Source organism: Ochotona curzoniae, unplaced genomic scaffold (assembly GCF_017591425.1).
Source record: "Ochotona curzoniae isolate NIBS_2020 unplaced genomic scaffold, NIBS_Ocur_1.0 scaffold_3554, whole genome shotgun sequence".
NCBI lineage: Eukaryota > Metazoa > Chordata > Mammalia > Lagomorpha > Ochotonidae > Ochotona > Ochotona curzoniae.
Window position 1 is genome coordinate 978,728 of NW_024467111.1, and position 15,755 is coordinate 994,482.

At 42.9% G+C, this 15,755-nt stretch overlaps 1 protein-coding gene across 3 annotated transcripts in view; it reads left to right on the forward strand.

Moving 5' to 3' along the window:
- RNF130 (ring finger protein 130) overlaps nucleotides 1–15,755 on the forward strand; it is a 127,849-nt gene that overhangs the window by 26,660 nt on the left and 85,434 nt on the right. For all 3 annotated transcript variants that reach the window (XM_040964473.1, XM_040964475.1, XM_040964474.1), the window contains exon 2: nucleotides 12,935–13,129. In XM_040964473.1, coding sequence (XP_040820407.1) covers nucleotides 12,935–13,129 — 195 coding nt within the window. The remainder of the gene's footprint in view (nucleotides 1–12,934; nucleotides 13,130–15,755) is intronic.

Consider the following 15,755-nt stretch of genomic DNA (forward strand, 5'->3'; position numbering starts at 1 on the left):
AAATTCCCACCCACCGACTGATTTTTCCCCTTATTGTTACATTAATATAGTCTTCATAAGGAATCATAATTCTATCAGTCTGTTATTTAAGTGTGTCCCTACATTGCTGGTACAGACAATGTCAGATAGTCCAGCATCCCATTGTCTAGGTATGTCCAACAGTTTCATTGGGAGTCCATCTTTAATTTGAAAGTAGGGATGCATATTGCATTATATCTTCATATCTGGATATGGTAGTCTGTTATTCCTTCACTATACTTTCTCTTAAATGAGAAGCCACAAAATAAAGTCAACAACAGGTATGAAGTTAAAACAAGAACAAGAAAAATACAGCACTGTAGAGTAAAAAAAAAAAAAAAAAAAGTGCCATTGAATGACCAAAACATGGGTGGCGAAAAGAAAACAAAACAGCTTACTTTTCCTAATAGTTTCTGCTGGGGTCTGTGCAGTGGGTGTGGAGGACACAAAGATTTGAGGAGAACTGTCCCACTGCATGGCAGGGCCCAGTGGATGTCTCTGCAAACCACCTGAAAGCAGTTTCAACCTCCTTTGCATGTACACTGGGCCAACCTGCTGAAGAATGCTGTAATCCATTCAGGCATTGTTTACTGCTGCAGGAGTTGGTTTTTTACTATCAAGGTTACTATCATGTGAGCTTGGAGGGTAATGTCAGTGATAACTGCAAAAGGGCCTTTTATTTTCATGGTGTCTATGTTTCTGCTGCCCCCATTTAACCATCCTTGGTCTTTATGTCTTCCCTCCCCCCTTTTCTGGTGATGCATTTCCTCCCTTGGCTGATTCAAGATTAAGTTGTAGAATCAGGATTGTAGTAGGAATGTGTTACTGATTGATATGCACTGTCTATTGAAAACTTCCATTGAAAGCTTTAAGGTGAAACAAAGGGCAGAATTATCCTTGGTAACACCCACTTGACCATGACGTAAAAAGTCTGTGCCAGCGCTTGTGACTGCTTCTGTATAAATAAAGGGGACAACTTTCTCTCATTGTCCATTATGATCATGAAATTGTAATGGTCCACTTCTTTCCTCTTTACACTTACACCACACACCCTCTTTGAGTTCTAAACTCGGCTGGAGATGGACCCGGCAGGTTTCCTTACGTTAGAGAGAACATATGGTATTTGTCCTTTTGGAATTTACTTATTTCACAGAGCATAATGGTCTCTAATTGGGACCATCTAGTTGCAACTGGTGTGATTTCATGCTTTTTAATGGCTAAGTAATGTTACATGGAATAGATGTATCATAGTTTCTTTAACCACTCTTCTTTGGACGGGCTTCTGAATTGTTTCCATGTCTTTGCTGTTGTAGTTTGTGCTGCTGTTAATATAGGATTAAAGATTCCCTTTTTATATGCAGTTTTCATTTCTTTTGGGTATGAGTGGGATAGCTGGGTCATATGGCAGGTTTATTTGCAATTTATTTGCTAGATCCCGTTGGTTAGTATTTTACTGAATATCTTTGCATCTGTGTTCATTGAGGATATCGTTCTATCGTTCTCTATCTTCTATCCGAGTCACAGAACCAGATATCGGGGGTCCTCCCGTCCCGCGGAAGAAATCACCCGACACTTGAGAGAGTCTCCAAGGCGCTTTTATTCTGATCTTCCGTTCCGTCCGTTAACTCCGTTGTGACCGTTATGACCGTTATCACCGTTACGCTCCAGCCCCTCCCCCGCCAAGCCCCCCGCTTAACTGTCAAACTTGACCAATCAACTTAAAGAGAACCAAGGCACACCAATCAGGGCAAAGGGCCAATCACAGGGCAGGAAATGGTCAGTGCCCCCAACAGTTCTCTTTTTCTGCTGTGTCTCTGTCTGGATTTGATGTTGAGGTGATATTGCCTTCATAGAATTTGGAAGGATTGCTTCCACTTCTATTCTTTGGAAAAGCTTGTAGAGGATTGGAGTAAGTTCCTTGTGAAATGTTTGGTAGAATTCAGCAGTGAAGCCATCTAGTCCCAGGACTTTTCTTGATTGGGAGGGCTTTGATTACTGATTCAATCCCAGTGCATGTTATAGGTCTATTTATATTGCTTCTTGATTAAATTTTGGTGGATTGTATGTGTTCAAAAATCTATCCCTCTCTTCCAGATGTTCTGATTTGTTTGCATATAGTTGCTTGTAATAGTTCCTGATGATTCTCTGTATGTCTGAAGTATCTGTTGTTATATTGCCTTTCTTGTCTCTGATTCTATTGATGTGTATTTTCTCCCCCTTTTTTCATTAGTTGTGCTAGTGGGGAGTCTATTTTGTTGATTTTCTCAAAGAACCACCTCTTTGAATAATTGATCTTATGTATAGTTCTTTTGGTCTCTGGCTTATTTCCTCCTTTATTTTGATGAATTTTTTTCCTATTAATCTTGGGATTGCTTTGCTGTTGCTTTTCTAATTCCTTCAACTGTAAGGTTAGCTGATTTACTTGATGGCTTTCTGATTTCTTAATGTAAGCATTGATTGAGATGCACTTTCCTCTTAAGATTACCTTATTTGTGTTCCATAAGTTTTGATATGTTGTGTTGATGTCTTCACTTGTTTCAAGCAATTTTTAAAATTTCCTGTCTAACCCATTGTTCATTTAGTAACATATTATTCAGTCTCCATGTGTTTTCAAGTCTACCTTGGTGTTTTGCCTTTTTGATCTCTAGCTTCATTCCATGATGGTCTGAGAAGATGTATGGTATAATTTCAATTTGTAAAAAAAAAATTGCTGAGGCTTTTTTTGTGGCCTATAACATGGTCAATTCTGGAGAAAGTTCCATGTACTAATGAAAAAAGTGTATTCTCTGTCTACAAGATGAAAAGTTTGGTAGACTTTAAACTAAGTCCATTTGGTCTAGTGTTTGAGTTCTGTTGTTTCTTTGCTGAGTTTCAGTCTTGTTGATCTGTTCATTGATGTTAATGGGGTATTAAGGTCCCCCACTATTAGTTTATTGGAGTGTATTTCTCCCTTTAAATCCATTAATATTTGTTTTACGTAGCTAGATGCCTTGGGACTTGGCACATATACATTTATTATGGTGATCTCTTCTTGGTGAATGAATTCTTTGATCATTATATGGTGTCTTTATTCACCTCTTTTAATATTTTTTATTTCAAAGTCTTTATCATCTGATATAAGAATGGCTGTACCTGCACATTTTTACTTACCATTAACTTGGAATATATTTTTCCATTCTTTCACTTTTAATTTTCTCTGATCTTTGTTGGTGAGATGTGTCTCTTGTAAGAAGCAGATAGATGGGCTTTGTTTTTTGATGAGTTTAACCCATTTATATTCAATGTTAATATGGATAGGTGGCAGTTTGGTCCTGTCATTTTAGCAGGGGGCTGTTCTTTGATTTAGTCTTCCGTTAGCCTTTTAGTGGGATCTTCTCTACATTTGCCTTTGGTTTTGGTAGTTGCTTTTCCTTTTCTCTTTCAAAAGAACATGTTTGAGTATCATTTGTAGGGTAGGTTTAGAAGAGGTGAATTCTTAGAGGTGTTCTTTACTGTGGAAGAATTTTGTTTCATTTTTAGAGACAGAGGAGAGCTTTGCAGGATGCATTATTCTGGGCTGAAAATTTTTCCCTTTTAGAATCTGGAATATGTCACTCCATTCTTTTATGACCTGTAGTGTTTGCTCTGAGAGGTCAGCTGTGAGTTTGAACGATATTCCTCTATAGGTCACTTGATTTTTTTCAACATACTTATTTAAGGATTTTTTCCTTACGTTCAACTGAAGAGAGCTTGATTATCATGTGTCATGGTGAAGTTTGCTTTTGATCAACTCTTTTAGGGGTTCTGTGTCCATGCTGTATGTTGTTTCCCAATTCTTTCTCAATATTAGGAAAGTTTTCATTTATTATTTCATTGACTACACCTTTAATCCCAGCTTCTCTTTCTGCACCTACTGGAACTCCCATAACTCTTACGTTGGGCCTTTTGATCATATCTTTTAATTCTTGGATACTTTTATTTTTTAAGCTTGACCCAGCTCTGCTTCCAGCTTTTTGTTTCTGCCTGGTGACAGGAAATCTCTTCCAATTCTGAGATTCTTTCTTCTGCTTCATTCATTATATTTTTGAGACTCTTGTCTATATTCTTAACTTCCAAGTTATCAGCTTCCATTTGATTCATTTCCTGTGTGACATATTCCTTCAATTCTTCTGTACTATGTGCGTCTCATTGTTGGTCAGAAGCTTTATAATGAATTTTGTGTTCCCATTCCCTCAATGTCTTCCTCAGTTAACTGTGAGGGTGGTAGAGGCTTTTGTTCCTTTGTAGGAGAATGTTCAGTGATATTGATAGTGCCTCTGTATCCTCTTTTACCTTTTATCATTGTAATTCTGTTTGGCAGATTCTTCTCCTTAGTGCAGGTTTCTAGGATGTATTACCTACAGGTTTGCAAATCAATTTTTATGTTCAGCCAGTGGCCTGGATTAGGATATCAGCTGACCTGAATAACTGGTTTGTCGGCAGCACTGATTTTGTCAACACGTTCTGACTAACAAGTCTGAGTGCCATCTAGACTTATTTTGGGAAGTTCTGTAGAGTGCCATAATGGAATACTTTTTTCCTGAGGAACCTGTGCAGTGCTGTAAGCTGGAAGTGATTCTGTTCCCAGCTTAGCCAGTGCTCAGCTCAGCTGTCTTCCCTCAGTTTAACAGTGCCTGGTCCCGTGAAAATGGCATCTGGGTGCCACAGATGTAGGGCATGCTCAGTTTACCACTGCTCCTCTGAGCCCTTACCCCTCTCTGCAAGATGAATCCTGATGGGGCACCGAAATAGATCTGAGGCTGTTGGCTGCCAGACTTGAGGACTACACAGACCCTGCAGGATGTGAGGCTAGTCCTACTTTCCCTGTGGGCTCAGCTAGGTGCAATTAGCTAAAAAACAAGCCCACTCCATACTGTCCCTTGATATCCACACTCTGCCCCACCACACAAGACAGTGCCCAACCCCTGCTGTCAGTTCCTTCCTGCCACTGTTCTGCCCCCTGGAGTCTGCATCTCTTTCTCTGTTTGTTGTTGGGCCAAACTATTCAGCAGGATTGGCAGGTCTCAGTCTGCATTTGCCTCCCAAGCTCCCCCAGCAAACCCCGGCTGCCACCTGGCTGCCACAAGAGTCGAGCCGTGGCCGCTACTGGATCCCTGCCTATCTCTAGGGTCTGGGTTGCTGCTCACTGGCTGCTGGTGGGTTTTCTGTCCACTGCAGCACCTCTCCGTGTCAATGCCACTTCCCTGTGTCCAGTAGATCTCCAGGTACTTCCCTGCCAACTGCCCGACCTCTTATCTTTTCCTGTAATCTACTCCTTGTGCTTCACCCTAAGATTCTCTGTCATCCCAAACGTGTCTGCACCCTATGCTGCCATCTTGGCAAGTCCCACTTCTTTTTTAAAGAAAGGAGATGGTAACTTTGTCACATCTCTAGTCCCAGAAATGACAGGTGGTTACTGGACAGGTGGGCATATCAAATTAACTGTTAAGTAGATAGCTTTAAATTGAACAGTTACGAGGTTTCCATCTCTCCTAAGCTTGAAATCATCTCACATCAGGTCAGTAGAATAATAACTTGGAAGTGCTGAGAGAATTTAGACTCTTTTACTTCACTGTCATTTGAGAATGAAAACAGAAGAAAGGTATTTTCAGATGTGAAATACAAGTTTACCACGAGGAAGCTGGAGGGGTACTGAAGGAGAAGGTGAGGCTAGGGTAGACAGTGATGGTTGGTTTTCTGGGTCACCTCAACCAGGCCCAATGGAGCATTTCCATGAGGTGGTTTTTGTGGTGAGGTAATATATGTGAGTCAGTGGATTCAGTGCGGCGGGTGGTCCTCCTCAGTGTGTCTGGGCTCCTCCATCCTCCTGAAGGCAAGAGGAGAATGAAAACACTGTGCCTCATTAGTAAGAATAACTTCTGCCCTGCTACCTGCTTACTGGGGCCTGGATAGCTCCTATGCCTCTGCCTGCTCACTGCACCCTGGATAGCTCCTGCCCTCACCCTAGACTGCCAGCTTTTCTTGCTGACTCACCCCTATAGATCCTGGGGTTTGTCTGCCTGTATAAACCAGTTCTTTGTAATAAGTCTACGTGTGTATATGCATACATGGAGAGCAAGTGGAGAGAAATGAAAAAGATAAGGCAAATTTTTCATCAACGTTTAGAAACACTTGGGTATATGGAGTATGGCCCTGTTGATGCCTTGCTTTTGGCATCTGTTCTTCAGAATTGTGAGGGAGTAAATGTGTTTTGTTTCAGCCACCCAGTTTGAAGTGTGTTATTACAAGCAGCCTTAAAAACTAATACAGATTTTGTTTCTTCGTTAATTCAGGAAGAAAAGAAACAGCTTTACTAAATATAAACCTTTTTCTAGCCATGCTTAATAACATTTTAAGGGTAACCACTAAAAACCGAAACTTGATGGAATATTCAGAGACAGGAGAGAGGGGGAGAATGTAGGTTAGTTTAGGAAAGCTGGGATACATCAGAATGCAGTTGAGAGCTCCATCAGAGGAGTGGGCAGATCCACGACACCTGTCATCTTGAGTGTCCTTCTGCCTCAGGGTATTGCAGGAAGTGCCAGAGGAGATGGATTAGAAGAGCCAAGTGCTGATACACAGTGTCAAAGCCCTTCATATTTAGCTTACCTATGCACCTGGTGCCACCTGTGGTTTCCTCAGCAGTGGATTAATAGGATCTGGTGGTGATCTGATAGCTTTAATTACTAATGTTTGGGAATTACTGCAATAGTTGTAGTTGCTGTTGGTTAGAAATACATAGAGTGTGTTGCTGCAAAGAAAATGATAGATTCCTGCTAGCACTCAGAAGATGCAAAGTTGGCTTCCCAGAGCCCTGGGTGCGGTACCTGCAGCATCTCTCCAGGTGCTGCTCACTTGTGAATCCCTGCTTCCCTACACAGCTGCTCCTGCCCCTCTGTGCAAGGCCACTAACAGGACAGCCTCCAAGGCTCCTGCCTGTGTCAGGCTGCTGCTAAGGAAGCCAGTGGGCTTGAGTTGCCAAGTGTGGGTCATGCCGAACTAACAGAGAGCCATGTGGCCAAGTAAACTGCCAATCTGGGCAGTTTCCAGTTGACTCACTGGAGAAGAATGACTGCTCCAAGTAGCAAAATCCCTGGCACAGACTGCTTGAAACAGGGAGGCAGTATTTTCTTTCCAGGATGGGGAGTCGAGATGTTCAGAGACCCATCCTCTAGCAGTGGTATAGAGCACTTGGCTTCTGTCAGCAATTGCTGACTTTTCCTCTGAGTCTCCTGCTTTTTCATGAACTGTGCAGTAGCAGGTGGGGTCATGTATTTCTTTATTTGGCCAATGGGAAGCAGATGAAGCCAGCCATTTACATCTGTAATATTTTTAAGATTATTTATTTTTATTTGAAAGACATGTTAGTAATAGAAGGTCTTCCATTCACTGGTTCACTCCCCAAATGGCTGCAACAGCCTGGGGCTGGGCTGGTCAAAACCAAGAGCCAGGAGCTTTTTCCTGGTCTCAGACAAGGGGTAGGGGTGGGGGTTGGGGCGGGTGCAGGGTCTCAAGGTTTGGTGTCATCTTCTGCTTTCCCAGGCCATAAGCAGAGAGCTTGATGTAAGTGAAGCAGCTGGGACATGAACCGGCGTTTATGTAGGCTGCTGGTGCCAGAAGATGAGGATTAGCCTATTGAGCCACAATGCCAGGCATTATATCTGTAATTTAAATACTGTTCAGGCTGTCTGTCCTAAGGACATGTACACACATCTATGCTGAGGCTCAGGTGTCTTTAAAGCAAGTTGACTTGTAGATTCCTGAGTCAACTAAGATTCTTAGAATTTCACTAGTTTGGTTTGTTTTTTTTTAAATCTGTAGACGCTGTTGGACAGTTAGCAAAGTCCACTCCAACCTCAGTGGTGCTCCTGTGGAACATACCCACACCTCCCTCCAGAAACTGTTGTCCATTCTTGTGCACTAGTTGAAACATTCAGTTTTCATTAACTCATTGAAGTTAAGACTGCATTTGTGGTTGAAATGGGTCCCCTCCCGTGTACATGCAAGCTGTTCACTGGGCTTAACTAAGAATTCATACAAGTGAAAAATAGGAAGTAGTTTCTCAGAAGAGAATTACTTGGCATAGATGTCATAGATCTCTTATGTGCCAGACATTGGAGGAGATGTGAGATCTCAAGTTCTAGAAGGAAGACTCAGAAATAAACAGGCAGTAACTAATACAGAGTTATAAATGCCAAGGCGGATATCATCTCCGGGTGCCATGGCAACTTGAAAAAAGCTGTAATTCAGTCTGGAAAGAATGGTGAAGTGTGATGGAAATGGTGTTCTAGTAGAATCCTGGGGGTCAACAAAGTTTGTCTCCGGGAGGAGCAAACTGTTTTGGTGCCCAGAAGGAAGCCATTAACCCACATTACACCATGCCAACTATTGATCGTGGTGTAGGGTGTTAGCGTTTTTAGGCAAGATATTAGCATTTAGGCAAGATGACTCAAAGTGGAGACGCCTACATTGGTGGGATAAGGAAGAAAGATATCTTCATTCATTCATTTGTATGAGCAAGTCCCTTAAAAATTAATCTTAGTGAAATTAGAATATTCCTCCCATTTCTCATTACAGATGAGGTCATCATCTTGTCAGAGCTCGATCTGTAGTATTGTAGTATTTGTGTTTTCACAGGTGTTCAAGAGCGAGCTTGGTCTTTGTCCTGCGTTCTTGTGCTAGTGACTTCTGCCACTCCTTTTTTTTTTTTTTTAAGAATTATTTATTTTTATTAGAAAGGCAGATTTGCAGAGGAGAGATAGAAAATCTTCCTTCTGCTGATTCACTCCCCAGGTGGCAGCAAAGTCCAGAGCTGAGCCCATCCAAAGCCAGGAGCTTGTCTCCCACACAGGTGCAGGGTCCCAAGGCTTTGGGCCGTCCTCAGCTGCACCTCCTTTCTATTCAGACACGGTGGAAAGCTTCTGTTTGGATTGCACTCTTCATTAACGCTTCCATTAAACTGTGTGTCATGGAGCTGTCTTCAGTTTCTGAGTACTCTCCTATTAGCCCTGTCTGCTTGTTGATGATTGCTTCCTGTGCCACACAGGCTGCCTCAGCAAGATTAGGGATTCTTTAAGATGTGAAGCTAAGGTGTGGCTCTGGTGTGTTTCTCTGGTATTTGGTACATTGAGATGTGCGCAAGTACATGACTGTCGAGGTGAGAGTTCCATGGTTGCTTTGCTCCTGTGGAGAGGTCAATAGAAGTCTCACTACTATTGTTTCTGGATTCACCAGGAAACTTCATATAGGAAGCCAGTTTTATGGGATCTGTGATACATATTTTGTATTGTCTGTAATCTCTTTTTTTTTTTTAAGATTTATTTTATTTTTACTGGAAAGGCGGATATACAGAGAGGAGGAGAGACAGAGAGGCAGATCTTCCATCCGATGATTCACTCCCCAAGTGACTGCAACGGCTGGTGCTATGCCGATCTGAAGCCAGGAGCCAGGAACTTCCTCCAGGTCTCCCACATGGGTGCAGGGACCCAAGGCTTTGGGCCGTCCTCAACTATTTTCCCAGGCCACAAGCAGGGAGCTGGATGGGAAGTGGAGCTTCCGGGATTAGAACCTGCGCCCATATGGGATCCTAGTGCGTTCAGGGCAAGGACTTTAGCCACTAGGCCACGCTGCCGGGCCCTGTCTGTAATTTCTTATTTTCATTACAACTTTTTGTAAGTTTTTCTTGTCTCTGTAGCTGATAAATGTAGAGAAATCATAGGCAGTATCTTCTTGGGGAGCATGGCAGGTAAGTAAAATGGAAGGGAGATTATTCTAAATTTGAATAGAATTTGCTGTTAAAAGGTTTTGATGGTTCATTGCTACATAGATCTTTTACACTATGAGATGTCTGCTTAGTAAATTGTTTCAAATATCAACAAGTGGTTCTGAATTTTGAAGCATTCTGGAGCATTCTTCTGGAACATTTTAGAGCTGTTGACATTATCATCGTTGTTCATGGGTATTTTTAGTTACAGGAAGGAATAACTGCATAAAATGAGTATACTACACTGCCAAGTGGCTATGAAAACTCTTTGTGTGGTCTTTTGAGTAAGAAATACTGCTTCCTGAAAGAGGAGTGTGCACACCTTATTCCTGCTGGCTGCTGCAGGTTGCAGTGTTAGTGTTACAAATGTTTTCGAGCTCACCAGTGGAGAAAGACTTGGATGGGTTTGGGGAACAAGAACATTCTTCTGCTCACACCGTCTGTTGTTGAAGTTTGTTTTGATAGTGCATTTGTTCATAGAATCTGTTCTTTGTGGGTGGGGGTTCTGCCAAGAGAGTTCTAAAGTTCTGCTTGGGTAGGCTTGGTGGATTTTGCTCCCTGATTACACCCCGTGCTGTGTCTTTCCAGCCTGCAGCTATTGTGACTATAGCAACTGTTCTTTTCAGGCAGCTGTGACACTCTTCCAGAAACCAAGGGGCAGAGGGGATGGGCCCTGTAGATCAGGAGCTGCTAGCAGTGAGAGGAGTGGAGGGGCAAGAGGGTGCTGCCCAGCTGGAGATTCTCGTGTTGGCACGGGAAATCCCTACAGCACCAACAGGATCTAGACAGGTAGGCACAACTGTTGAGACAGAATGAATACTGAAGGAAAAAATAGGAAAGGAAAAATAATTTTAATTTTTGTTTTATTTTGTTTTTTGTTTGTTATTAGTTTTCATTTTATTTGAAAGACAGAAAACCTCCACCTGCTAATTCACTTCCTAAATTGTCATAACAGCCAGGGCTGGGCAAAGCTGAAGCCAGGAATCGAGATCACAGTCTGAGTCCTTCCATGGTGGCGACAGGAACCCAAGCACCTGAACAGTCCCCCACTGCCTCCAGAGAGCAGAGCTGGGACTCCAAGCCAGACAGACCCTCCTGGTATGTGGCATCCTTACTGGAGTTAGAGCCACTGTGCTCAGTGCCAGGAATTTATTTTATATGCATACAGAGCTGAAGTAAGACTATCTCGATCTTTACAGATAAGTCAACATTAAAGAGTGGAGCATATCAGTAAACCTTGGTGGTTCCTGGGCTCATAAGTACTAGATCTGTAGTTGGGCCTCCAGATCTTGTTTCCCAGTGTGCTGTTTCTTTGGGGTACTCTAGTCACAAAAACTAAATATTGTACAAAAGACAAATGGACTAATCTCTTCAGATATTCTTGAGGGTGCATTTTCTACAGGATTTTTGCAGCAAACAGTTCTTTGATTGCCCCGTTTGGGTATATAGTACAGGATGTTTCTGAAGACAATGAGATTATCGTAACATATTGCCTAACTGCTTCTACTTTAGAACAGAATATCTGTGAAATAGAAACCACTGAAAATAAACAGTCTGTTTCAGGATCTCAGAGTTTACTAATGTGATGACTAGTAAAATTGTGGCAGGTTCCTCCATGCCATCACCCCTCCCATGTTGATTGAGAAAGGTTGAGTTTGAAAACGCAGAGGTGGTTTAAAGAAAAGGATCAATAATAGCTGCATGACAAAGTGTTCAACTCCCATTGACTGCATGTCCGGGAGTATAGCAAGCATGCTTCCATTGGGATCTTGGCCAGATTGTTTGGAGGAAGGTGTATATAGGACTGGCTGATGTGCTGTTTGCTGGAGTTGCAGCACCTCTACTTAGTGCAGTGTGAGCATTCCTTTTCTTTTGCACAGCAGGCATGTCTTCATGCTGTCATCACTTATTTATTACAATCATACCCTACTTGGTACCAATACTTAAATTCTTGTGATTTATGTGCTTTTAGTGTCATCCTTGTCAGTCAATGTGTGTATTCTTCCTCCTTTCCTCTCCCAACACATGTAAGACCCTTGGTGGCTCCAGGGAGCATGGGATCAGATCCTCTGCCACTCTGCAGCCTGAAGACTTGGTGTCCTTCCTTTTTCTTCTGGGCTGTCCTTTCCTTTCATCTCTGCCTGTTTTACATGAGAGAATGAAGGCTAGGAAGAGCAGCTGAAGCTTTCTAGACTTGAAGAGCGTGAGGAGCCGTGCCAGCTTGGGCTGGCAGAGTTCAGTGTGCGTGGAGATACTTAATGCTAACTCTCCCCCCAACATCTGGCAAATTAACCATGTAATTTGTAAGCCAGGCATAGTTTTACTATTTTTATGCAAAGTTCCTGGTTTGAGTCCCAGCTCCTCTCCTCTCCATGCAGCTGCCTGCTGGCAGATTCCTTGGGAGGTAATGGTTGTTGGTTCAGGTACCCTGATTCCTTGCTCCTGGTTTTGACTAGACCCAGCTCTGGATGGTCTGAGCATTTAGTGAGTTAGCCAGCCAGTGGAAGGTCTGTGTCTATCTGCCTTATAAATAGAATGACAACAAATAAAAGTTTTAAAATAGCAGGTGGTTATAGCACATGTATGTTAATATAGAGAAGCTATAGGGGAATGTATTTTTCTTTTACCAACAAATGTAAGAGCAATATTGTATTCTAATTTCATCTTCTTTTAACTTCTGAGACTTTGAAACCAGACTGAACCACCCTGATTTCCCTTGATGTGTATTAAGAAATATGTTGAAACATGCTTCAGTTTCAACAGGAACCCTTGGTAACTGCATTGGTCTCTTTGGCTTGCCCATTAACTCCGAGCAGAGTTACCCTGCTGTTTTCTCATGGGGTTGGTGCAGGTCCCTGGTGTGGAGAGACCCGTCAACAGCACTTCAGGTCTGGGCTTCTGTTATGGGTTTGCCTTTCCCTCCTCCTTCATCAGTTCTATTCCAGTTGTTGTAATTTGCACTGTAGGTAACATTGTTACAGAGCCTCTGCTGCTGTCCTCTCTGCTGTCCCTTTCAGAAGCACTCACAGCTCTGCAGGCCCTTTATCCCATAGTACTGGGTAGTGGTCCCGCCCTTTGATCAATATGTGAATGAGTTCATTTGCCCTTAACGTACTTTTTCCTCTTTCTTTTTAGTTGCTGATCATCTAGGCTGTGATCCTCAAACACGGTTCTTTGTCCCTCCTAATATCAAGCAATGGATCGCCTTGCTGCAGAGGGGAAACTGTACCTTTAAAGAGAAAATCTCCCGGGCTGCTTTCCACAATGCAGTGGCAGTAGTCATCTACAACAATAAATCTAAAGAGGAGCCAGTCACCATGACTCACCCAGGTAAACAAAAACAGGGGCTCCAGACTTGCCGTTCTCCATGGCATCTCACCCCTGCTGAGACCATACCATTTTCCATGTAATTCCATGGAATTCCATGGAATTCTGGGATTAAATATGGATACTGCCATGTGTTTGTTGAGGTGTATGTCTTTCTTGTCTTAATTAGATTTATTCATTTCTTAAATAGTTATCATAACAATCTGTAAAAGTTACACTTTATTAAATAACTGGTTGTAATTAAATCCTTAATTGTTTTGCATTGCTCCACTTTGCTTGATAACCTTGAAAAACACTGTTTGATTGCAGTCATTCATTCAGATTGTCATGAATTTGCAAGAATTACCTGACCTAGAGGGATGCTCTATCTCTTTGAGATAAATGTTGAAACTGAAATGCTAATTAGTATAATTGCAATATAACAATGATTTCTTCATTTTTTCTGAGGAAGCATTTAGGATGTTTCTGATGTAACTCAGTAACAATTTATTGAGCACTTACTATGACCCAGCCCATCACTATGCATCTTGTAAATATGTTCTTACTCCTTGCACTTACCTGCTTCATAGGTCGATTCTCTCCCCACCTTGCAGATCAGGAAACTGAGGCAGGTATGGCCAGCAGAAGAGGGTGTAGACCTGAGCATTGCAGTGTTCTTCTGGGTTAACCAGTCCAGCTCCCTAGGTGCCAACCTATGTCTTGTTAGTGTTGCCTTCCTAAAGCTTTTAAAGTTTAAATTCATTTTAAAAATTAACTTTTATGACATGGGGAAGATTACTGAAGGGACAGGAATTGGAAAGGGTGGGAGAGAAAACCCTGAGCTTATGGAACTGAATGATGGAGTAATAAAATAACTTAATTAATTAAATTTTAAAATAATAAAAATTTTAACCACATAGCTGATATTTATATAATCTGTTTCTAGATAGTTTCATAAAAGTCTTGGTCACTTTAATTAAGAGTCATTGATACTTTTGTATATTTCTTTTTTAAGATTTATTTATTTTTATTGGAAAGGCAGATCTACAGAGAGAAGGAGAAACAAAGATCTTTCATCACTGGTTCACTTCCCAAGTAGCTACAATGGCTGGAGCTGAGCCAAACAGAAGCCAGGGGCCAGGAGCATTTTTGGGTCTCCCACACAGATGCAGGGTCCCAAGACTTTGGGCCATCCTCTACTACTTTTTTTTTTATTGTATAATAGTTAATTAGGGTAAAAAAGGTTCAAGGGCTACAGGAAAGTGGGTAAGGCTATTATTTTTCCATATTGTTTCCTTCATGTTAAAAGGGGGTATTAAGGGAGAAGGCCCACCCAATTTCCCACCCTCCCCAGGTCCCGGATGTAGGGTATGCTCTAAGGTTCTTGCTCAAGTGGTTTTGATATTTCAGCAGTTATGAATCGCTGCCAGTCTTGCCACTCCAAGCACCATGAGGTCTTTGAAGAATCCGCTGATTGACCTAATCCATCATAGAGTCTCTGTTTGCCCCGTATTTTGCTGCCAAGATATAGCTGAGATGGTTGGTTGCCCTGTCCTGTCTTCTCTCTTTTCTTGGTTAGGGTTCTGAGTCCGGCATTTTGATTGGGGAGATCTCCAAAGAAACTTTGTCCGAGGTGTTCTCAAACCAGATTCTTGTATGTGGTAGCAAATACAGGGCCCAGCACAGTCCATCACCCCAATCAGCTGGTGGTTGCAATTGCTGGGTTGGTTCTGTTTTCCCTCATGACTTCCACTGGGACCAATGGATACTGCAGTCCAGCCTGGTTCTGCACAGCGCCAGCACATACTCGGCCCTCGCGCAAACCAGTGGAAGCTGCAGCCTAGTTGGAGAGACCCGCAATAACCCCCACCAGGCCCGTCCCCTACCTTGGTTTGCCAGTATGTGTAGCAGTAGTCCAGTCTGTCCCACACCCCATTCCACCCCAGCCGCTGTCCTAGTTCTATGCCCTCCCATGCAAGTGGTAACCTAAGAGTGGGGAACCCACTATTTCCCTCCCAGGTCTCTCCCACTCCCAGATTATGCACTCTCCAGATAGTTCTGTGGTTTGACTTGACAGAGCTAGCCCCAGTGCCAGCTTCTGCCAGCTGATGCTGAGGCTAAGCCCAAACAACCCTCACCCACTCTAATTTTGTTGCATCAGTAGGAATAATCAGCCCAGCCTGGCTTTTCCCTGATCTAGTCCACATGAGGCGCACAGGTATTGTAGCCCTGCCTAGTCTGGTCTGCCCCCATCCCAGCCCATGCTCTCCAGCGGGAGCAGCTGTCCAGCAAAGGAACCCTCCCTTATTCCCCTGCTGGCTCTGCTCCCTCCCTTCCTGGTTCTCACGCTTGCTGGTTGGGTGCTGCGGTCCCTTCCAGTACAGGCAACCTCACCTTGGCATTCCGTATTGTGCATTAGTCTTTGTTGCGACCGCACCTGGCTCGACCCACACTGTTCTGGTGCTTGGATTTGCCAGTGGATGACGTGGACAGATTCAGCCTGGTCTTCCCCTGACCCATGCCAAATGTATGCCAGTGGGTAGCTTTCCATGGCCTATTCTGGGCTGTTTCCTATCATGTTTCTTGCGCTTACCTGCTGGGTCTGTGTCCTGCCAGAGGAGTTGCCCAGGCTCCTCCATCAGAACCTCTC